At 40.5% G+C, this 23785-nt stretch overlaps 2 protein-coding genes across 3 annotated transcripts in view; both read right to left on the bottom strand.

Annotated features, from left to right (window-relative positions):
• Positions 1–23785, bottom strand: part of LOC138961867 (zinc finger-containing ubiquitin peptidase 1-like) — a 467703-nt gene that overhangs the window by 156664 nt on the left and 287254 nt on the right. The gene's annotated exons all lie outside the window — the stretch shown is intronic.
• Positions 5665–23514, bottom strand: LOC138961869 (glucose dehydrogenase [FAD, quinone]-like). 2 transcript variants are annotated; one of them, XM_070333547.1, is made up of 12 exons: positions 23346–23514; positions 18280–18412; positions 17648–17856; positions 15656–15845; positions 15182–15310; positions 14603–14724; positions 13484–13651; positions 11025–11178; positions 9723–9874; positions 8384–8558; positions 6837–7059; positions 5665–6124 (listed from the first exon to the last, which is right to left on the bottom strand). In XM_070333547.1, exons 2-12 carry the CDS (start codon positions 18398–18400, stop codon positions 5989–5991), a joined length of 1779 nt encoding a protein of 592 aa, XP_070189648.1. In that variant the 5' UTR covers positions 18401–18412; positions 23346–23514; the 3' UTR covers positions 5665–5988. The 2 variants fall into 2 exon arrangements, with proteins under 2 accessions (XP_070189648.1, XP_070189649.1); XM_070333548.1 differs by having other exon boundaries at positions 23408–23491.

The raw sequence follows: 23785 nt of genomic DNA, 5'->3' as shown, positions 1-23785 counted from the left end.
GCGGAGGGTAGTGGGGTGCTGGGGAGCGGATTGTGGGATGGTGCTGGGGAGCGGATTGTGGGATGGTGCGGAGGGTAGTGGGGTGCTGGGGAGCGGATTGTGGGATGGTGCTGGGGAGCGGATTGTGGGATGGTGCGGAGGGGAGGGGGGGTGCGGAAGGTAGAGGGAGGAAGAGAGGAAAAAATGTTCCATGTGTGTTAGAATTATTGACCTTTAGCAATGTGAAACCTGTAGGACGGTTGGTCAGTCATATTTGATGATCTAACTCCACTGAAATTCAGTTCTTGTCAGGGAGTCAACAACAATAATACTGAAGCTCAAAGAACTTCAGTGAAGCCATATGAACACATGCAAACGTACATATATGCAAATGCGTGTGCACACACAGGTAATGTCAATGATCATAAAACTAACGAACTTTGATGCTGTCGGTACACACACACACACAGAGAACAATAAACACACAGAGAACATTTCACACAGAATTGTTGACACACGCACACACATTTTTGCAAATATCTAACTACCTCCAAGCCGTGTTATACACAGAGCACCTTTTGAAGTAGTCATCTGCAGTTTCTGAAAAGATCTACTTCATTCAACTAAGGCTGCTACATGTTGATTTTATGGATGCAGGACCGTCGTCAAAGAGCTGAGCAGGCAACGATGCTCATTCTAAAATCGTTTTCACAAAACAGTGGCGCCTGCTATATGAGGCCCCATTAATGTCAGGCCATGCGTGTCCCAAAAAAGGTCCCGTTGTGCTGTCTCTTCCTTTACTATCTTTACCGAAGTACATAACCTGTGATGACAGGCCACCTGCAATGAAGGGACACTTTCTGCTGACCCCAAGGGTGCCTTTTTATGGAAGGTACCACTGTACTTATTTGTTTCTTCGCTTGATTTTTCTCTTCACAATGAATTTGGGATTGGAAAAAGGGAGGGAGACAGAGAGAGAGGGAGAGAGAGGACAAGAGAGAGCTAGAGAGAGAGGGAGGGAAGGAGAGAGAGGGGGGGGGGGGGGGGGAGAGAGAGAGAGGCATCACGCTGGATGGTATGCCTTAAGTATCCTGCACCATGATTATTCAATCAACTGTAGGTTACAATCAACTGTAGGTTACTATCAACTGTAGGTTACAATCAACAAAATATGGCACATGGGCTGACACACAAAATCACATGATGCGGATCCTGTAGTTAACTTCTGCTCCATATAACAACAAAGAAATGGAAATACATGTATGGAAATGTGTTTAGTAAATGTGTGTAGTAAAAGGTACGTTCCCGAGCTTGAACTTATAGAGACTTTGCAGTCCACACAGATAAAATAAGACTGAAAAAGTATTGACACAACACACTGTGGGTTCTTTTCATAAAAGCATCCTTTAGAAAGTTTTTTTTATGGTAAAATGAAAACCGCCAAAGAAGAAACTTGTCATAATATATGAGACTAAACAAAATTGAAGGAATATTTCATTCAAATTACTTAAGTACAGAACATTTACAGATTTTTTTCTTGGGATTTCATCTTGCTTTTTCTTGCAACCTGCCAGCTACTATCATAATCCAGCCTGACAAAAAGAAAGTTAATCAGTGCAAAACGATGAAGCAAAACACATCACATCTTGAATATGTTTGTCAACGGTCTAACAAGTTAATCAATAGAAGATAAAATTAAGAATTGTAAGCAAAACAAACCGAAACATGAGCAAAGGAATTTTATGCCGGTAAAATATCCATTTACACCAAAAACTTGAAAAAAAGGTACATGTTCAGTTCACACATTATAAAACACGTTACAAGGAGGAAGAGATTTAGACTTAGGTGTCAGAAAAGAAATGCACTAGGGAAGACTAGAATTTCAGTAATCTAAGGTAACCCCCAGCTGCGTCAGCTGAAAACTTCAGAGGTAAGGAGGAACAAACAAATATGTAAAAGGTGCACACACATACATGGGGGAAAAGATGAGTGAAGAGATGAAACATTACAATCGTTTCAATTATTGAGGTATGCTCAAACTATTAAAAGACGTTCAGGTTTGTATGGGTTGTGCAAGAGTGAATGCCCTTGCTTTTCCTCTGATAAATAACTTCACACTTGCTCATGTCCACGTGTTATAACACACCTCTCGCTAGTGATTGGCCCCTCTAATGTTTGTTCGAGTAAAAAGCAAGGGCATTCACTCTTTCACAACCAATACAAATCCGACAAGTTATTTGTGGAATTCGTCTGCATAGACAAAAAGTGGTCCTTTTACATTCGTTGCCTGCAGTTACAGTACAACAATGCGACACACTTCACTGACTGCATAAATATATCACCACAACACATACACGAAAAAGAAGATACTGCTCAACTAGAAATTATCAATAGCCAAAGGAATAAAGAGAAATGCTAGGTGTACCTCTGACTTGTTCAGAAAAGAAAAAGGAATACAGTGGTACTCCCCTTTTAATACTCCCGGATCTAAGACTCCCTCTCTTTTAATATGGGGGGGGGGGGGGGGGGGTTCCACAGTATGACCTGGAATCGAAAGCTATTATGACAAACAGGTTAATAATCTCGGTAAATAACACCCCCCCCCCCCCCCCCCCCCATTTTAAGACTCCCTCCTTTTTAAGACCCTGATTTTCGCAGATTTGTGAAGGTCTTAAACTTAAAAGGGGGGTTCCACTGTATGACCTGGAATTGATAGCTATTATGACTAACAGGTAGCTGCATGATTCCACTTTCTTGCTGCTATATATATCTTTCCAACGGTAGTGAGTGACCCCAATTTTCATGGAGTGGGACAATGAAGTATGAAATGAAACCAAACATTAGGAACTACAAACAACCCACTGCAAGAACTATAACTCTGATTGTATTATTGCATAGATACCATAATTCAAAGGGCAAACAAGAGCAGATCACAGGATCTGACCATCAAACAGACCCCCCCCCCCCCCCCCCCCCCCCCTAAAATGAGTACCTTCTGTAAAACCCGATTTCCTTATTTTTGTTAGCAATGATACATCCAACCGAATTTTATTGCTAAGTAGGGTATGTACTTTCTCCCGTTGTCAAACGGAATTACAACGATGATCAATTTATTCAAGAAATAAAACAGCAAGTGAAATGAGAAGACGAAATAAACAACTTCTCAAACACACTGTGTCATCCAACGCTGGCTACAACAAAACAAATTCTGTCTGATGGATGCAGCAAAACAACCTTGTCAGAACAACCGATGTGTAGATCGAACCGCAGTTCTTTGTCACACAAAAGCCTCACTTTCAACATTTGAAACTTAGTCAAAATCAAATTCAAACATCAAAGTGTGCACAGCAACTGAGTCTTATTTCAGGCATCAAGCCTGTGAAAATTTCAAAATGGACTTTTCAACAACGGACTCAATCCATCAATAAGCCAACGGAATCAATCAATCATAAGCTAACAACCTTTCTCAATCACAATGGTAAATACATGTACATGTACTGTGAATTTTCAACAGCAGTGAAAAGGCACCATGCTTGCAACAACTCCAAAAGCGAAGACAATACAATCTGACAAATCAATGCATTCATTCAGGCCGACGTGTATACATACAGTGGTGTCAACCTTCCCATCATAGGCTAACACATAATACAGTGGATCCCCCCTTTAATGACCTTCAAAAATCTTAGAAAGTCAGGTCTTAAAAGGAGGGAGTCTTAATTAAAATGGGGTTAAACTGACAGAGGTTATGAACAAAAAAACTGAGAAAACAAGGTCTGAAAAAGGAGGGAGTCTTAATTAAAATGGGGTTAAACTGACAGAGGTTATGAAAAAAAAAACTGAGAAAACAAGGTCTGAAAAAGGAGGGAGTCTTAATTAAAATGGGGTTAAACTGACAGAGGTTATGAAAAAAAAAACTGAGAAAACAAGGTCTGAAAAAGGAGGGAGTCTTAATTAAAATGGGGTTAAACTTACACAGAGGTTATGAACAAAAAAACTGAGAAAACAAGGTCTGAAAAAGGAGGGAGTCTTAATCAAAATGGGGTTAAACTTACACAGAGGTTATGAACAAAAAAACTGAGAAAACAAGGTCTGAAAAAGGAGGGAGTCTTAATTAAAATGGGGTTAAACTGACAGAGGTTATGAAAAAAAAAACTGAGAAAACAAGGTCTGAAAAAGGAGGGAGTCTTAAATTGGAGGAAAGGGGGTCCTTTAAAAAGGGGTTCCACTGTAATGAACATATGTACAAGGCTAATATCGTCAATGAAAAAGGACTGTTTCTAACCACCTTCTGCTGTTCACAGAGTACGTCCACAAAATCAGCTCCAGCAACAACAAAAAACAAACCTGTTAGAATTTATGGCTCACCCCAAATCAGGAGCAACCCTTTCCTACTAACTCAAACTCCTTTAGAATAAACAAGTCGCGTAAGGCGAAATTACTATATTTTGTCAAGCTGTGGAACTCACAGAATGAAACTGAACGCACTGCATTTTTCCACAATGACCGTAATCCGCCGCTCGTGCAAAAAGCAGTGAAATTAACGAGCCTGTTTAGCGCGGGGGTGGTTGCGCTGTGCTGCATAGCACGCTTTTCTGTACCTCTCTTCGTTTTAACTTTCTGAGCGTGTTTGTAATCCAAACATATCATATCTATATGTTTTTGGAATCAGGAACCGACAAGGAATACGATGAAATTGTTTTTAAATCGATTTCGGAAATTTTATTTTAATCATAATTTTTATATTTTTAATTTTCAGAGCTTGTTTTTAATCTGAATATAACATATGTATATGTTTTTGGAATCAGAAAATGATGAAGAATACAATAAACGTAATTTTGGATCGTTTTATAAAAAAATAACTTTAATTACAATTTTCAGATTTTTAATGACCAAAGTCATTAATTAATTTTTAAGCCTCCAAGCTGAAATGCAATACCAAAGTCCGGCCTTCGTCGAAGATTGCTTGGCCAAAATTTCAATCAATTTGATTGAAAAATGAGGGTGTGACAGTGCCGCCTCAACTTTTACAAAAAGCCGGATATGACGTCATCAAAGACATTTATCCAAAAAATGAAAAAAACGTCTGGGGATATCATACCCAGGAACTCTCATGTCAAATTTCATAAAGATCGGTCCAGTAGTTTACTCTGAATCGCTCTACACACACACACACACACACAGACAGACAGACAGACAGACAGACAGACACATACACCACGACCCTCGTCTCGATTCCCCCTCTATGTTAAAACATTTAGTCAAAACTTGACTAAATGTAAAAAGAAGAAAGGTATGTTATTGAAATGCTTAATTTATGACAATACAACACGTTACATTCACTCATCATCCACCCAGCTGTCTTTTAAGTGGACAGACAGACAAACAGTTATAATTCAGAAAATAAACTTCTCCAACAAATTGTCCAGAAACTTGCTCAGAAGACACAAGCTTAAGGTCAAAGATCAGTGAATGTAACGTTTTGTATTGTCATAAATTAAACATTCCAATAACATACCTTTCTTTCTTTATTCTGATTTTTGAAACGTCGGCAGACCAATCAATTTGAGAAAGTGATCCGCAAAAACCTTCAATATTCATCTTATCAAAGTTTTTTTTTTTACCTTCCTCGACTTGTTAACACACTCAATCTGTTACAGCTAGATCTTTCATGGAACCAAAAACAGGTGACGTTCCTTGTATTTGTCTTTCATGGTCATTTGTCAATACAGTAGCATGATCAATTATATTTTTACTTATACACAAGCAAGGTACATACAACTTAATTAGAACTCACCATTCATTTTGGCACAGCTCAGTTCATTTGTAAATAGGCTCACATGGATGATTCAGTCTAAATGATACAAAAAATGTCCTTCATACAAAAAACATCATACAAAAAAAGAAAAGAAAAAAAAAGAGATAATGATCACATACTATTAAAGCGCTTCTTTCTCTTCCTGCTGTTGCTAAATAATGTTATTCAAAAAGCTGCCAATCACAGACTAGAGTTCAAACCGTTTTAATGCCTCGAATAATGTCAGCGGCCTTCTCTGCGATCATGATTGTGGGAGCGTTTGTGTTGCCTGCCACTATACTGGGAATGACGGAGGCATCCACCACACGGAGACCCTTCACTCCTTTCACTCTGAAAATGGCGAAACAGTTGATCGTTATTAGCTTGTGTGGCTCTGAAACACGGTGAAACAATCGTTGGTTAGATCTGTGGACTTGGTAACTGCTAGATCAGTGACGGGCGCAGTGGCGTGGTGATAATCCATGTCAGAGTTCGGTGGGTTATAGAAACACGAAAATACCCATCATGCCTCCCCCGAAATCGGCGTATGGCTGCCTAAATGGCGGGGTAAAAACGGTCATACACGTAAAAACCCACTCGTGCTAAAAACATGAGTGAACGTGGGAGTCTAAGCCCATGAACGAAGAAGAAGAAGAAGTGTACAGCACTCACAAGAACACTTAGTTACAGTATATTACCTGCCACTCCCCCTTCATGTCCCCCTCCCCTTACACACACACAAACACACACACACAAACAAACACATGTGCATGCACAAACACCCACACACACACTTTCAAATAAAAACTATCAACCTGCACTAATCACCTGCAAAATTCATCACTCCCTCCTCTAAAACTAACAGATGGACACAAGAGACAGACAAAGAGCGAGACAGACAGAGAAAGAGACATAGACAAACCACAAACTATGAAAGTGCTTGTTACCTTAGAAACCACACAGCTCAAAGGACCGTCAGGTAGACACACGTCAAATAAATCAATCTACATCCACACATCAAAACATCTTTTATCTGAAATTTCAATGGTCAACACAAACCCACCTTAGCTGGGGGTCGACGACAGCAGAAGCGTCTTTGCCGGCACCCATCTTGCACGTGCCGGAGGCGTGGTAACACGAGCCGACCCATCGACGAATCAGGCACCGCCAGTAATCGTCCGTGTCGTACTTGTGTTTGAGACACGACTTCACCGGTGGGTCAGCTAGCTTTGCCCCTAAACCTTGTAGCGACGGCGTCGTTAGTAACTTCTTGCAGAATTTGACACCTGGAAAGGATGAAACGCACAATAAATATTACTCAGAATCTCTCCCCAGATGAGTGTTGAGTTCTCTTGTCTCAGTGTTGTACCCAGACCCAGACTAATAGGACAAAAGGTCAGTTGGACCTGGAGTGAAAATATGTATATGTCCAAATGTCCTGGCTACAAACAAAAATGATTCAGTCAGAAGAGCTCCTACATGTCAACACTATTCGACAGTCGACCAACCAGGGGTCAAAACAATGTGTCAGATCAAAAAAGAATGCTTCAATGATGGAAAGACTGAAGCCTACGAACAACTCTGTGTCTGTTTTCTTGTAGAAGTTGAAGACACACCACAGGGATGGCCAAATCTCAAAATTTACTTGCCAGCTGGGCGAGTAACTTCAGGAAAGTCACTAGCCCGCCAGACATTTCACTGGCCCGGTACATACCACACAACAAATTTTATGAGTGTTAGATTTCTTCACACAATAAAAACAGCGGTGACATGCACAGGAGCCTCGTTTTTGTTTCAGTAGAAACCATGGCGTGATTTTGCAGACGACGGAAGTTCCTGCATCTGCAGTGTTTATATGACTTTAAAACTTGATAGTACATGTACAAGCAAAAGGTTTGCATTTGAATAGAATTTTCATTAGCCAGCCGAGCGAGCTGCCAACGGGTTTCTACTAGCCCGGCAGATTTTTTTTACTCGCCCCTGGTGTCCGGGTGATGGATTCGGCCATCCGTGCACAATATGAGCTTGTTGCTACCACTGGTTATGAATATGATTGATAGAGTTCCAAATGCAACCAGCATTCTACCATTTACACATGCATTTTGAAGAGATTCATTGCATTTTACACTCCCTCCTGTAACATGTTGTTCATTCTGAGATCTCTAATGTTAAAATCACACCTCTTTTTTTTTAGAAGACATTATTGGTGGAAATAGTTGAAATTCAGAGCGTATGATGACATGAATTCTCTGAAGGTGTTTATCTTCAGCACACTTCTGCATGTAGACATTAACCCTTCTTTTACTCCATTGTCTTCTGTTGTATAGAACCATACTGCATTCTATCATACAGTATTTAAAATACCTGCTAACAAAACTTAGATACAGTGGAACCCCCCTTTTAAGACCTCCACAAATCTGAAAAAATCAGGTCTTAAAAAGGAGGGAGTCTTAAAATGGCGGTACATTTACAGAGGTTACGAACGGGCCATCTGAGAAAACAAAAGTCTTAATAGCCACGAGGGAGTCTTAAATTAGGGGGTCTGTAATCATATTTCTCATATTATCAATTTTTTTTAGAGCTGAACTAGCCAATTTCCAAGCCACTTACCCTCTAACATAACTTCTAAATCCTCTGCTTCTTCCAAGTAGTTGGGGTCTATAAGAGGACCGTGGCTGGAATTTGTACTTTGTAGTCGCACGGTTCCCCTACTGGCTGGCTGCAGTAGTGTAGGTACACAGGAAAATCCCACCTGTGTCTCTCGCGACGCTATTTCTGATAAAGACTGGCAAAGAAAAACATAACAATCATTTTCAAGAATGTACACACAAACACAAGAGGTGGAAGGGGTAGGACCAGGACGAGGAGAGAGAGGGGTTATAGTGTTATAGACTATATAACATTATACAATAAAGAGGGCAGAGCCTTTATGATTCACGTTTGTAAGAACATTTCTGAGAGAGAGAGAGAGAGAGAGAGAGAGAGAGAGAGAGAGAGAGAGAGAGACACACAGAGAGAGAGAGACAGACAGACAGAGAGGGAGAGAGAAAGAGAGAGAGAGAGAGAGAGAGAGAGAGAGAGAGAGAGAGAGAGAGAGAGAGAGAGAGAGAGAGAGAGAGTGGTTAGTGTCATAGACTATAGAAGATTCTACATAAAAGCCTTTATGATTCACGTTTGTAAGACCATTTCTGAGAGAGAGAGAGAGAGAGAGAGAGAGAGAGAGAGAGAGAGAGAGAGAGAGAGAGAGAGAGAGAGAGAGAGAGAGAGAGAGAGAGAGAGAGAGAGAGAGAGAGAGAGAGAGAGAGAGAGAGAGAGAGAGAGAGAGAGAGAGAGAGAGAGAGAGAGAGAGAGAGAGAGAGAGATGATGGAACTGTATTTCACAAGGATAGAGGTTTAAGGCTACGCCTTTTCTTACAACCTGTCCTTCCATCCAATACAAAATTCTAATAAATGATAAACAAGTAGAACAAACGGACAAATAAGCAAACAAATGAACAAATAAGCAAACAGATAACACAATGACGAAATAAGCAAGTAAACAAAACAAAAACAAAATAAGCAAACAAACATACAAATCGAAAATGAAAGGCAATGATGAGCAAGCAGGCAAAACATGCAAAACATAAAATGGCCAACGGGAAAACTCATAGTCACATGATACTAACGTTGACATTAATGCCTGCAATAATAATAGATTTACTTAGTTATGATGATAGAAATATCGCAAAATCCCATAATACACATTATGCATGTAATATACAACATCATTTTGAATCTATAAAGTTGTTACCAGTCTTGACAACTAACTGCATATGTTAAGACGAGTGAGGCAGTATTGCCAAAAACCACTGGAAGAAGGAAAAGAAAATTAACCCACCTGACCCCAAAACCAACCAATCAAAAGCAATGCACAAAACCACGTAATAAGATAAGATGTACCGCAACTCACTTGCTCATTAAATCTAAATGCTTCATGGAATTTTCTGTTTGGTATAAAACCAGCAAAATGGATCTGAAGATTTGGCCAGCCCTGTTTCTGTAGTTCAGATTTTGTGCTCAGAAACGCTATCGTCTCAAGGCCGTAATTGGACGACAGCAAACCTGGTAAACACAAAAATGTACTTTTCATAAGCATGAATAAATGTTCATGCCAAATGCTCATATCATGCATGTTAGACGATAAAGAGATCTAGTATTGTTATCAACATGGTTTAGACAATTCGTCATTGAACTTGTCACCCAAAAGAATGAGGAAGGATGCAAAATTTAACCGCCAAACCTCATACCCACGCCCCCACACCGATGTACAATTAGACTTGCTTGGCAGTCACTGAATGATAAACATAAACAAGAAGAGCAAACGCTCGATCGAGTCACTTTCGCAGTTCTGAATATTATATGAGGCATCAGATGGACAGGAAGAAATTGCTATTCACAACACAATACAGATGTAAATAATTTGATGTAAAGAATAATCCTATAAAGTTTGAATCAAATCCGATGAATAGTTTCAGAGATATGATATTTCAATTTTTTTCCTTCAAGACATACCTGTGACCTTGAAAAAGGTCAAAGGTCACCAAAGCAGACGTCAAAGTGTAGAGGTCACTGGGAGTCACGTTCACATAAAATTTGAGCCCGGTCACTTTTATAGTTTCCGAGAAAAGCCCAACGTTAAGTTGTGTGTTGCCGAACAGAAAAGGCTAGTTATCTCCCTTGTTTTTCTGATAACGTTCGTAAAAGGCTACAGATGTAAATACTTTGATGTAAAGAATAATCCTACAAAGTTTCAATCACATCCGATGAACTTTGTCAAAGATATAAAATGTGTAATTTTTCCTTTGACGCTGACCTGTGACCTTGAAAAAGGTCAAAGGTCAACGAAACCATCGTTAAAGTGTAGAGGTCATTGGAGGTCACGACTAAACAAAATATGAGCCGGATCGCTTTGATAGTTTCCGAGAAAAGTCCAACGTTAAGGTGGTGTCTACGGCCGGCCGGCCGGACAGACTAACACTGACCGATTACATAGAGTCACTTTTTCTCAAGTGACTCAAAAATGAGATTCATTCTTCCAACTTGGAGGCATTCATTTAAACTATAAATTGATGCTTGAATACTACTCATAGTATTACACACAGAGACACAAACAGACAGACAGACCCCCCCCCCCCCCCCCCAATAGAAGACTCCCTCCTTTCACACATACATAAACAAACTTTTCCAGCTGGTCTTGAGGTTTGTAACTAACCTTTGCCCACTGACAGGTATTTAACGAGTTCCCATGGGTTCTTGAGTCTTTCTTCGGTAAGAACAGTGGATGTGGCGTTGACCGTGATGGGAATGAAGAACAAGGGATGGTCCATCAGGTTCTCACCCACAGGCAGGTCCACTTTCACTGGAATCTGCAATATCATCACCTTATGTTATTCACAGTTGTCCAAAAATTTAAAAAATCAACTTAAAAGTTTTAGCCTTGTTTTGAAAACTGAAAGCTCATTTATAAAGCAATTTCACAATCACTGAAGTATATGAGTTGTTCTTTGCTATTGGTCACAAGTGGGGGTTAGCTCACACGGACGCATTTTTCAATGCAGTCTAGGGAAGAAACTGGTCACAAAGCACCCAGTACATGCCAGAGAGATAGGAGAATCGGCACAATCAAAGAAAATACCAAAATCATTCAATAGATATGGAAATATTAAGATTTACTGTGAAAATGCCAGCAAAAATGGCGTCCAAAAACGGGAACGCACACTTGGTGCGTCTTTGAAGACTTACCTCCCGTTCTGTGTTGTTGATAATAGTCGTGTTTGTGCTGTTGTTGTTGAAATAGTATCTAATAAAACTGATGCAGTTCTTGAAATGTTGCAAATTATTGTTGTCTTTGTGAAATGCGAGAGTGTTCTGAGGCGTAATCTACATACGGCTGATGTCCCACATAGGGTACCCCACTTCGATCAGCGTATCACTCCAAATGAGCTTCATAGCAGAAAAGCAGATACACTACCAACACACTGCATAACAGATCTACAAGTCTGAGCCAGAATCATTGAAATTTACTTTCTGTATAAAATATTGCAATCAAATTTGTTCACGATGTCCCACAAATAACGCAGGTTACCCTCGCCTTCGATTCAAAGTAACTCCAATCTGACTTAATTACAATTGAAACGCAGATGACGAACTGATTCACCACAAATTTGTGGTATTTTACACACAAATTTCAACTGTGTTGTTTCGCGATAAACAGCCATAAACAAACAAATGTGGCGCCGTCACGTCGCCTTGGAAGGAATAACGCAGGTGACCAAGGCTTGTTTCCGATACCTGTCTGATTAAAATCATCGTTTTTTCACGAATGACGGCTCTTTGGCAGATCTGGTGAGTTGGAAACTGTCTATGAATGTTTCATTTAATGTCAAATGCGTACATTCTTGTCGATATTGTTACCTTTGGGCTCATAAATTAAGTCAATCGTCGTGTTGTCCGAAAGTGACTTTTGTCAGCATAGAACTTACTGTGCTTTGATCATTGACTGAGAAGAATCTTCCGATGACACTAGTTCATTTCACTACGCGACTGCAGATCTGCAAGGAAACTTATGGCAGGGGAAATAAGCTTAACTGAAGACGAATAAGCGGAGTAACTGTTCTTCAACGGATTGCTCTTACACTGATCTAAATATTTAGATCTTGTCGTCTGCTAGTCTGCTAGTCTGCTAGTAAGTACTAGTAGTCTTCGGTCGTGTGAAAGTCACATCTATTTCGACTGTGTGCATCGATCCGTGTAGTGAAATGTTGATCTTTGATGATTTGGCAACATAACTTCGCTAAATGTGCTTCGAGTGTATCTCCCCGTTAACCGCATTTGAAAACGTCTTTTAACAAGACCATGTTTCGACAGCCCAGACGGGGAGGATCCTCGATAGCTCACAGGGTATATAATGTTTTCCGCCGTTTTTTGAAGAATCCTTTCAAATTTGCTATTCCAAAAGTACCTTATGACACGACTCGAGTGGCAAAGAACATTCTCTGCAATTCCTGTCTCAGTCCGTGCAGCCGTTTCGGGTCCTATCGTCATCATACAAACATACACACAGACACACAAGAACCAGCTTTAAAAGTTAGATTATGTAGGAACCATGTGAACCAGTGATTTTTTCTTATGTACAACAGATACTACAGTATTTCTGCTTTATGAAAAGCAATATTTCAAAAACAAAACTAGAGATTTGAATTTTGACCACTTTTCCCCCTTTCTGTCACCAGTACTGAAGAACAACTCATTTACAAAATCATTCTGGATACATGATTAGTCAGTCATACACTTTTCCCCTGCTGGAAAAAACGGTAATTGTTCCAACAACTTCCTTACCTTCAAACCGACAGCCAGATTCTCTTTCAAATGAGACAGGCCCATAAACATACTTCTTAACCAACCAGGTTGCTGCTACTGTCAGAAAATAGAGAGACAGTTCTATAAACATCATTTTAAACAAACCAACTTGATGCTACTATCAGGCAATAGAGAAACAGTTCTATAAACATAATTTTTAACAAACCAACTTGCTGCTACTATCAGACAATAGGGAGACTGTTCCATAAACATCATTTTAATTATTTAAACCAGTCAAGTTGCTGCTTCTATCAGAGGTAGACAATTATTGTCTAGCGTTTCTGCACAAGATTCCAACCACCAGCTGCTCACCCCAATCTCCTGCAGGTGTTTCTTGGGCCCGACGCCAGACAACATCAGGATCTGCGGTGACCCGATGGCGCCAGCCGACAGGATGACCTCTTGCTTGGCTTTGACTGTGTGCGTCGTGCCGTTGTGACTGAACTCCACTCCCACAGCCTTGCCTTTCTCTATGAGAATCTGGAGAATGGCACAATGAAGAAATACAATTTGTTCAACAGCTGAATGACTTTTTGTTACAGAGGAACCTACCTTATAGGACTTCCCAAAAGTGAAGAAATCAGATCTTAAAAAGGAGGTCATTTACAGAGGTTATGAACAGAAAATCTGTGAAAGCAAGGTCTTAAAAAGGGGGTGGGGGTGGGGACTTAAATTGGGGGGTCTTAAAAGGGGGGTACCAACAAATTAAAATTTTTGTTTAGATCTTTCTTTCTTTATTTGGTGTTTAACGTCGTTTTCAACCGTTCAAGGTTATATCGCGACGGGGAAAGGGGGAATGGGATAGAGCCACTTGTTAATTGTTTCTTGTTCACAAAAGCACTAATAAAAAAATTGCTCCAGGGGCTTGCAACGTAGTACAATATATGACCTTACTGGGAGAATGCAAGTTTCCAGTACAAAGGACTTAACATTTCTTACATACTGCTTGACTAAAATCCTTACAAACATTGACTATATTCTATACAAGAAACACTTAACAAGGGTAAAAGGAGAAACAGAATCCGTTAGTCGCCTCTTACGACATGCTGGGGAGCATCGGGTAAATTCTTCCCCCTAACCCGCGTTTTTGTTTTGTTTAAATATTGCTTTCCCCCAGAATCAGCGTACGGCTGTCTGGGGTAAAAAAGGTCATACACGTAAAAATCCACTCGTGCAATAACATGAGTGAACGTGGGAGTTTCAGTCCATGAACAAAGAAGAAGAAGATATTGCTTGATTGGGGCTGGTTTTTTGTGCACATGTGTACACAATCAAAAATATCATAGAGTGTGTGTGTCCATGTTGACACAATTCTTAACATGTGCACTTCTCTCTATCTGTCTCTGAACATACAGTCTCAAGATGCCACAGGTCAGAATGGCTGATGAAAATTAACCGTGTAACAACAAAAAATGTGTTGTAGACTCCTACCTTGGTGACGTGTGCCCTAACTCCTACATGCAGGTTCTCTCGCCCAATGAAGGGATGCAGGAACGCTCGAGAAGAACTGATTCGCGTTCCACGGTAAAGTGTAGACTGCACTTCAACAAAACCTGCCATCACACAAAATTACTTTTATTGTGGACGTTTATGCAAAGACATGTGCACGCACCAATAATAATAATAATAACTGGACATTTTTAAGTGCCTAACCTCTAGGCCCTTTACAAAAGAACATATACAAAATAGAACAATTAAATGTACAACCTACATAAAACAATTAATCATACGGACAAAAATTCACACACATTCACATACATGCGCTCACAAAAAGTTACACACACACTCACACCCCCACCCACATTTTTTCCTCACCCACCCACCCACCCATTTTTCCCTCACCCACCCACACATTTTTCACACACACGCACAATTGAACGAATGCACAGAAATACCGAAAGTCAGCTTATTATAGAAATCATCCAAACAGACTCAACTCTGTTACCTTTCAGATTTCACACTTTTAATTTTGTGGCAGAGATATCCTTTACCCAGCATAGACGGACTTACCCAGCATAGATTCTCCATTGGCATCCACCACAGGGTATCCCAGCTCTTTGCCGGCTCGGATCAGGAAGTTGGGCAGACTGTGTGTCTTGGTGCGTGCCACCTTCATTAAGCCTCCCATCCTGTGATAGCCTGCAAACACACATCATACTCATGTGGATATTACTTTTTTTTGGGGGGGGGGGGGGGGGTATCTAATATTGTCCTTGGGGAGTTCATTCATTGAAATTCGGGCTGCTATCCCTGGGCTACACACCTCTTTTTGTTTAATTGCCTATTGTTTCACTTCGTATGACAAAGAAAGAAGAAGATAGGCATTAGAAATCTTGCGCTAAAAGTCCAGGTAAAACTCGCTGGAAATCAAAGTCCGGTAAAACTCACTGGAAATCAAAGTCCAGGTAAAACTCACTGTAAATCAAAGTCCAGGTAAAACAAACAGGAAATTACACTGGGAATCAAAGTCCAGGTAAATCTCACCTGTCTTGACAAATTCAGCATTGACATTGTCCTCGGACTTGAGAAAGTAGGGCAGAACATCCTTGTAGGTCCAGCCTTGTGCCCCCTTCTTGGCCCAATTATCGTAGTCATGGCGACTGCCGCGGATGTAAATCATGGCGTTGATGCTGGAACTGCCGCCCAGCACCTTCCCTCGGGGCCAGTACGCTCTCTGCAAGCAAGGAAGTGAAATATTTCATTTTTTCATTTTCATTACTGTCTATATTGTGGCCGAGTCTTTACTGGGTGGCCGAGTGGTAACGCACTTGCGCTCGGAAGCGAGAGGTTGCGAGTTCGACCCTGGGTCAGGGCTTTTGCAATTTTCTCCCCCCTTTCCTAACCTAGGTGGTGGGTTCAAGTGCTAGTCTTTCGGATGAGACGAAAAACCGAGGTCCCTTCGTGTACACTACATTGGGGTGTGCACGTTAAAGATCCCACGATTGACAAAAGGGTTTTTCCTGGCAAAATTGTATTGGCATAGATAAAAATGTCCACCAAAATACCTGTGTGACTTGGAATAATAGGCCGTGAAAAGTAGGATATGCGCCGAAATGGCTGCGATCTGCTGGCCGATGTGAATGCGTGATGTATTGTGTAAAAAAATTCCATCTCACACGGCATAAATAAATCCCTGCGCCTTGAATATGTGCGCGATATAAATTGCATAAAAAATTTTTTTTAAAATATCCCTGCGCTTAGAACTGTATCCACGGAATACGCGCGATATAAGCCTCATATTGATTGATTGATTGATTTATTGTCCCATCGCTTGGGAATTCGGGTCGCTTTCTCCCAGTGGAAAGCTAGCAGCAACTCCGCTACCCAGGTGTGTACGTGTTTTGGTGTAATCAGCCACCTGCACTTATAGCAGAATGACCGAGGTCTTTTACGTACCATAGTGGTGACATGGGGGTGGAACATGTATAGTGTCTCCGAGTCTTCACAAAATGTTGACCCGTGTCCGTCCCAGCCCGGATTCGAACCCGTGACCTGCGGATCACAAGCCCAATGCTCTACCAACTGAGCTCCCGGGCCCCCGGAACAATATGAAAAAACAAGCTGTAATGATGTACTACGCAGAAAAACAAGATCCTGTTCATTAGTGTAAAACTTTTAAAAAACAAGAAGGGCAAAGCCCATACGACTCACATGCTTGACCTAAACCTAGCAATGACATCATACACTAAGAACTGCTTTACACATTTTTCCTACCAAAATACATGTGACCTTGACCCAAGGTCAAGGTCATCCAAGGTCATGCAACACAAAGCTGTTAATTCAAGACATAGGAAGTACAATGGTGCTTATTGGCTCTTTCTACCATGAGATATGGTCACTTTTCGTGGTTCACTACCTTATTTTGGTCACATTTCATAAGGGTCAAAGTGACCTTTACCTTGATCATATGTGACCAAATGTGTCTCATGATGAAAGCATAACATGTGCCCCACATAATTTTTAAGTTTGAAACAGTTATCTTCCATAGTTCAGGGTCAAGGTCACTTCAAAATATGTATACAATCCAACTTTGAAGAGCTCCTGTGACCTTGACCTTGAAGCAAGGTAAACCAAACTGGTATCAAAAGATGGGGCTTACTTTGCCCTATATATCATATATAGGTGAGGTATTCAATCTCAAAAACTTCAGAGAAAATGTGAAAAATGTGAAAAATAGCTGTTTTTTAGACAACATTTATGGCCCCTGCGACCTTGACCTTGAAGCAAGGTCAAGATGCTATGTATGTTTTTTGGGGCCTTGTCATCATACACCATCTTGCCAAATTTGGTACTGATAGACTGAATAGTGTCCAAGAAATATCCAACGTTAAAGTTTTCCGGACGGCCGGACGGCCGGACGGACGGACGGACGGACGGACGACTCGGGTGAGTACATAGACTCACTTTTGCTTCGCATGTGAGTCAAAAAGGGGGTTTCATTGCAATCAAAATGTTGAAAACCTCCTTCCTGTGTACCTGTTCCTCCAGCCCTTGCAGGGAGTGTTTCTGGGGCACTGTGAAGTAGTCCCAGTCGTACTCGGAGTGGAGGAGGTCGATGCCTGCCATTGGCACAGACAACACCGACACGCCGCGGTCGTCTCCCCCTGCCTCCAGCAGCAACACGCGTTTCTTGCCGTCCTCCGACAGGCGACTGGCCAGCACGCAGCCTGCTGAACCCGCTCCCACTTAACGCAGAGAAAAACAAAAACAAAACAACAACGTGAAAACAAATTAAGTAGAAGTGCAATGCCTTTGGCACAGTCGTTAAACACCAAAGGCCCCAGCTGCATTCCCCCAGCAAAGGAAAAAAACTGCTATCACTCCCTCTCACACACACATCCCAAGTCCCATACACACACACAAGAAACACTCAGACACACAAAACATATTCCCACATGAACTTAGACAGACACACACATCTTCACAAACACACACACACACACACACACACACACACAAACTCTCTCTCTCTTTCCCTCACACACACGCACATGCAAACACACCATGCCACACACACAGATAAAACAAAAAGACTACATACTCATTGTAAACAATGTACTTAAACATTGATGAGGAGCTCTAGACTAAAACGCAGTCAAAAGACTTACCGACAATGTAATCATACTCTCGGTCAAATTTCTCGGTGAGTGGGATATTGGAGAAGAAGAATTTGATGGAGAAGAAACTAACGACCCCCACCAGTACCGCGCCAAAACTTTTCAACATCATTGTGATCTTTTACTGCACAGAGAGAGAGACAGGCAAATGTGTTAAGATTACAAACTATTCACATTCCAAATATCCACTCCGGTGTTTGCATTAAGTAGAATATTACAGTATTTGTAAACTTTCTATGCAAATTGAAATACATGCATTAAAAAAGAAATTATCAACCAGTCAGACCTACAAGTTGTGATTGGATCTGACAGTTTTCCATATCAGATTAGCTGTGTTGCCGTGTTACTATACTATAGTTCGACTGGTTTTCTTACCATTCAAGAGACCACTAGTTTTGTAGGATGTTCTCTTTTGATCTTTATATAAATTGGTACCAATTTACAAAAGACCAAAATCGATAACTGCACATCACAAATCACTCTGAAGTACATTGTGTACTCACTGTTAAGGGCTATTTAGTCATCAGAGAAACTCAAAGAGTAGCTGCAATTTTCTTCATCACCTGAACTTTAAAAAAAATCAAAGCTGCAGCTCTGAAAGTCCAACAAATGGTGTATTCGCCTTTGGTTAGTGATTCTGAAAATGTACTAGCCAGAGAGCAAACTTTACTACTTATACTAGCCAAACCAACAATTTGTTTCAGCAACTTTACTCGCATTTGGCGAGTAGATGATTATTTTTTACTCGCCAAATACATGTTTCTACTCGCCATGGCGAGTAAAATACTCGCCACTTTCAGGCCTGAACTGATGCTACAAAAGAGTGTGAAACACCAAACTTAAGGTTGGATTCTCACGCCAATACCTTCAGCCAGAAACGTTGCACATGCAAACAAATGACACAGTTACACAGTTACCACCCTAAAAACATGCCAAAACAGACACTTCCACATGAATCAAGAAGAAATTCAGTCACTTTGATAAGACACAAATTCAAGGAACAACCAGCATGCCCCAGAGAGGACTTGGAGAGGACAGCACGTTTCGCCCTGCAGTCCGGACTGACGATTTAACAGCGAACGACAAGAAGAAGAAACAACAAGCATAAACAAAGCACAAGTTATACACAGGTCAACACGTGAGGAAGTATGGAATTACTCTGTGGCAATAGTGTTCTGTCTGCACAGTGCAAATGCAACATGTGTTACAGCTGGAAATGTGATACCTGTAGACATCACACTCCTGCCCGTGTCACAGTCAAATTACATGGGCATCAATGTGCATCACACTGTACTGTGTCACACAGATACAAGCCAGCTAAGCTTCACACTACTGTACTATACAGCTGCACGCCACAAATGCTCACACAAAATTACTCGCCCCAACATTAATACAAAATTGCCTATAATTTGCAGTCTATGCACATTCTCCAGTTTTTGATCCAGGATAATTATAGTCTCACTTAACAATGTGCCTGATACAGTGGAACCCTTCTTTTGAGACCTTGAAACATCAGGTCTTAACACTTTCTACCCCACCTATATTGACCAAGTTTTTTTTTAGCCGAAACCAGCTGTGCTGCAGCAGGTCACTCAGAATTGTGGTAACTGTTCAGTATTACTGTGTATCAACACGCTGGAATGCAGGCATTAGATCGAAGTTACAGGAAACGACTGAAGCTAACAGTCTGATGGATATATCCGTAACTGGTCAGATAGAGCCATATGAGTGGGTGCGGATATATATATATCCATACCTGGGAAACAATGAGTTAAAAAAAGGAGGGAGTAAAAAATTGGGGGTAAATTTACAGAGGAGGTTATGAACAAAAAGTATGAAAAAACAATGTCTTAACATTTTAGGCCTGAAAGTGGCGAGTATTTTACTTGCCATGGCGAGTAGAAACATGTAAATGGCGAGTAGAAATGTAAATCTACTCGCCAAATGCGAGTAAAGTTGCTGAAACAAATGGTTGGTTTGGTGAGTAAAAATAAAAAAATTTGCTCTCTGGCAAGTAAATTATGAGAAGTACTAGCCAAAGGCCAGTGCCCCATTTTGTGGACTTTCAGTGCTGCATTTACAGGTAGAGTCTTAAATGGGGTGTGTGTGTTAAAGAGGTGGTTTCACTGTATAACACTTTCTTTCTTTCTTTATTTGGTGTTTAACGTCGTTTTCAACCACGAAGGTTATACATGTATCGCGACGGGGAAAGGGGGGAGATGGGATAGAGCCACTTGTCAATTGTTTCTTGTTCACAAAAGCACTTATCAAAAATTTGCTCCAGGGGCTTGCAACGTAGTACAATATATTACCTTACTCAAGTTACTGGGAGAATGCAAGTTTCCAGTCCAAAGGACTTAACATTTCTTACATACTGCTTGACTAAAATCTTTACAAAAATTGACTATATTCTATACAAGAAACACTTAACAAGGGAAAAAGGAGAAACAGAATCCGTTAGTCGCCTCTTATGACATGCTGGGGAGCATCGGGTAAATTCTTCCCCCTAACCCGCGGGGGGTACTGTATAACACTAACTCAACCTCATTCAGAAAACTGTTTTAAGTACAGAAGTACCTGCAATTATGAGAAACCCTATCATGTTTGTGGTGGCATCTATTGTTTGTAGACCCTTTGTCTATTATATGGACCCATTTATAGGTCTGTTAATGTTATGACAAGGCATCTGCAAAATCATTAACACTTTTGGCTGGTTCAATGATTGCATTAATTGCCCATTCATTGAAGTTTCCATGTACTGTACCACTGTTTTAGTAAAGATTACAACTCAGTTTAATCTTTTAGAAGTTAGTTGAACAATGTTCAACATTGCCTGTTTCTAATTCTGCACTAGATATTTATTGATTATGCACTAACTACACTTTAACATGGAATGTATGTATGTATGTATGTATGTATGTATGTATGTATGTATGTATGTATGTAGGTATGTATGTAGGTATGTATGTAGGTATGTATGTAGGCATGTATGCATGTGTATTGGTGTGTCGGTGTGTCAGGTGTGCAAGAAAAAAGGGTATTTTTATATCATGGGTTTTATGAATTTTCTTCTTTTATTCTTTTATAGTTATTAATTAATGACCTATATGTGCTGATGACTAAATTAATTTCCTTTGTTGGATCAATAAAATGTTATGAGTTATGAGTTATGAGTTAGCTGCTTATGCTTCATGTAAATAAATAATTAACATTTCCTTAAAATTTTGTTGAAGGAAACAAAGAAGAGGCAAAGAAATAAATTAAGAAATGAACAAAGAAAGAAGGACAGAAATAAAGACAGACACTGAAACAGACAGACAGGGAAGAAGAAACACCAGGCTGTGTATAAGTATTTTGCAATGACGCAGTGCACATTCATTTGCATACATCCACAATTCCAAGCTTGATGCAAAAATATGATGTGATTGTGAGTATACATTTGAGTGACAGAGATCCCACACAAATGTATGCACTAGCTCACTACAGCAATTCATGTACATGTACTTCTATCTCAGTTCATAACCATTATGTCACTGTGGATTATCTGATAAACCAGGGGCCATTTAACACTTAAGAGTTACATATAGTATCTTCACAAGTAGATGTGCAAATAAATCATGACTGATAAAAATATAAGCGACAAACTGTAAAACAAACAAACAAACCAAACTTATAACAACACACTGTAGAATTATGTTTACATTTGACAACTATAAATATACACACAGACACTGGCTCACCAACAACCCAACCTGTGTTCTGTTTTGAAATGAAATAAGCTGGTTATGGAAAGTTAGATTAAAATACAATGTAGTGGCACACAACCTAAACCTCTGCTTCTTCTTCTAGCTGCGTTCATGGGCTGAAACTTTAGGCAGCCATACACCGCTTCCAGGGGATGCATGCTTGGTATTTTCGTGTTTCTATAACCCACCAAACTCTGACATGGATTACAGGTTGTATACTGTGCACACTTGGTCTTGTACTTGTGTGTATACATGAAGGGGGATCTGGCAGGTCTGCACGTATGTACATACGTTAACCTGGGAGATCAGAAAAATCTCCACCCTTAAACCCACCAGACGAGGCCGGAATTCGAACCTCGATCTTCCGTTTGGGAGGCCGGCGTCTTAATTATCCAGAAGGCCACTGCGCCCGTCAAAACCAAAACCATTAATGCTTATGTATAATATAGAGCAGCTTTTCAGACACTCGCCAGAGAGCAGTGAAACATTGAATGAACGTAAAGTACTCATAATATCCTTGCCAAGTTAATAAACTAATCAAGCTTGCAAGTCAGTTTAGAGTAACAGTGTTAATAAAACATTCAAACAAGCAGGTGAAGCAAGCCGAGCTGTTATTTGATGAGAAATAAAACCATGTGTTCCCAAAAACATGCAAAAACACACTCATACAGACACATGCAAATAATAAATACACACACACACAGAGTCCAGTGTTTAACTAAATAATAAATACACACACACACAGAGTCCAGTGTTTAACTAACAGTAACAGACATAATCTCCTCACCCGAAACAAGTCCAAGACTTTCAACAGCCAGAAAGACAGAACACTCTCTATCATGACTTCCATACCTCTTTGCAAACTCAGCTAGCGTCCAGACCTCAACCCTTCAATCAATATGAATCAATATGAAGCTTATATAGCGCGTATTCCGTGGGTACAGTTCTAAGCGCTTGTCAAAGACTGAAAGAGTTGTCAACACAGGGCGACTAACAACGAAACTAACATCTGCAGACGGACACTAGCAAACCCTGATAAACATACAACAAACAACTGTTTAACCCCTTCCTCCTAACATAATCTCCTGTAAGTACGTATAATTCCCAGCGGACTTGCCGCTACCCGTTCTGCTTGATGCACCCAGTCGGTAGCGTGCTCGATCGAACGTTGTTTTTGAACCGCTAAATTTAGAACGGGTCATGGGACTGTCGGAAACACTGTGACAAATATATCTATCTACCTCGCAAATAACAATCATTTCATTTTCTCTTACAAACAAAAGTTCAACATAATGACTCATGCAAACCTACAGATATTGTATGCACTTGATAATTCAGTCCACGAAACACAGACCCGGCTGAAGTAAGCACACCTGAAGTTCTTGTTCGTAATGTGTGAGTTGTCACCATGCGAGTTTCTTGCAGTCAACCATTTCCGGAATCCTAACTTTGGCACAACACACTTCGTTTCGTTGTTTTTTCGGTCCACGGAGCGAGAAGGCGTCTGCTATTGCTTGGTAACGAAAATCAATAATTCGGATTGTTTTTAATAGGAGAGAGAGAGAGAGAGATTTTCCAAGGCTAGATTACGTCAGTTTTAGGGTGTCCACATCACAGGGAAAGGCCGGGAGGGTGTGGTAGGACATGTGTACTGTGTTCAACCACAGGCGGAAGGTATCGTTCACTGGACCACTACTTTCATAGTCTTTCTATGGAAGTAGTGGTCCAGTGAACGATACCTTCCGCCTGTG

The sequence above is a fragment of the Littorina saxatilis genome, linkage group LG3, assembly GCF_037325665.1.
Source record: "Littorina saxatilis isolate snail1 linkage group LG3, US_GU_Lsax_2.0, whole genome shotgun sequence".
Lineage (NCBI taxonomy): Eukaryota > Metazoa > Mollusca > Gastropoda > Littorinimorpha > Littorinidae > Littorina > Littorina saxatilis.
The sequence above is the reverse complement of the archived record's forward strand: the minus strand, read 5'-3'. Positions and strand labels throughout refer to the sequence as shown.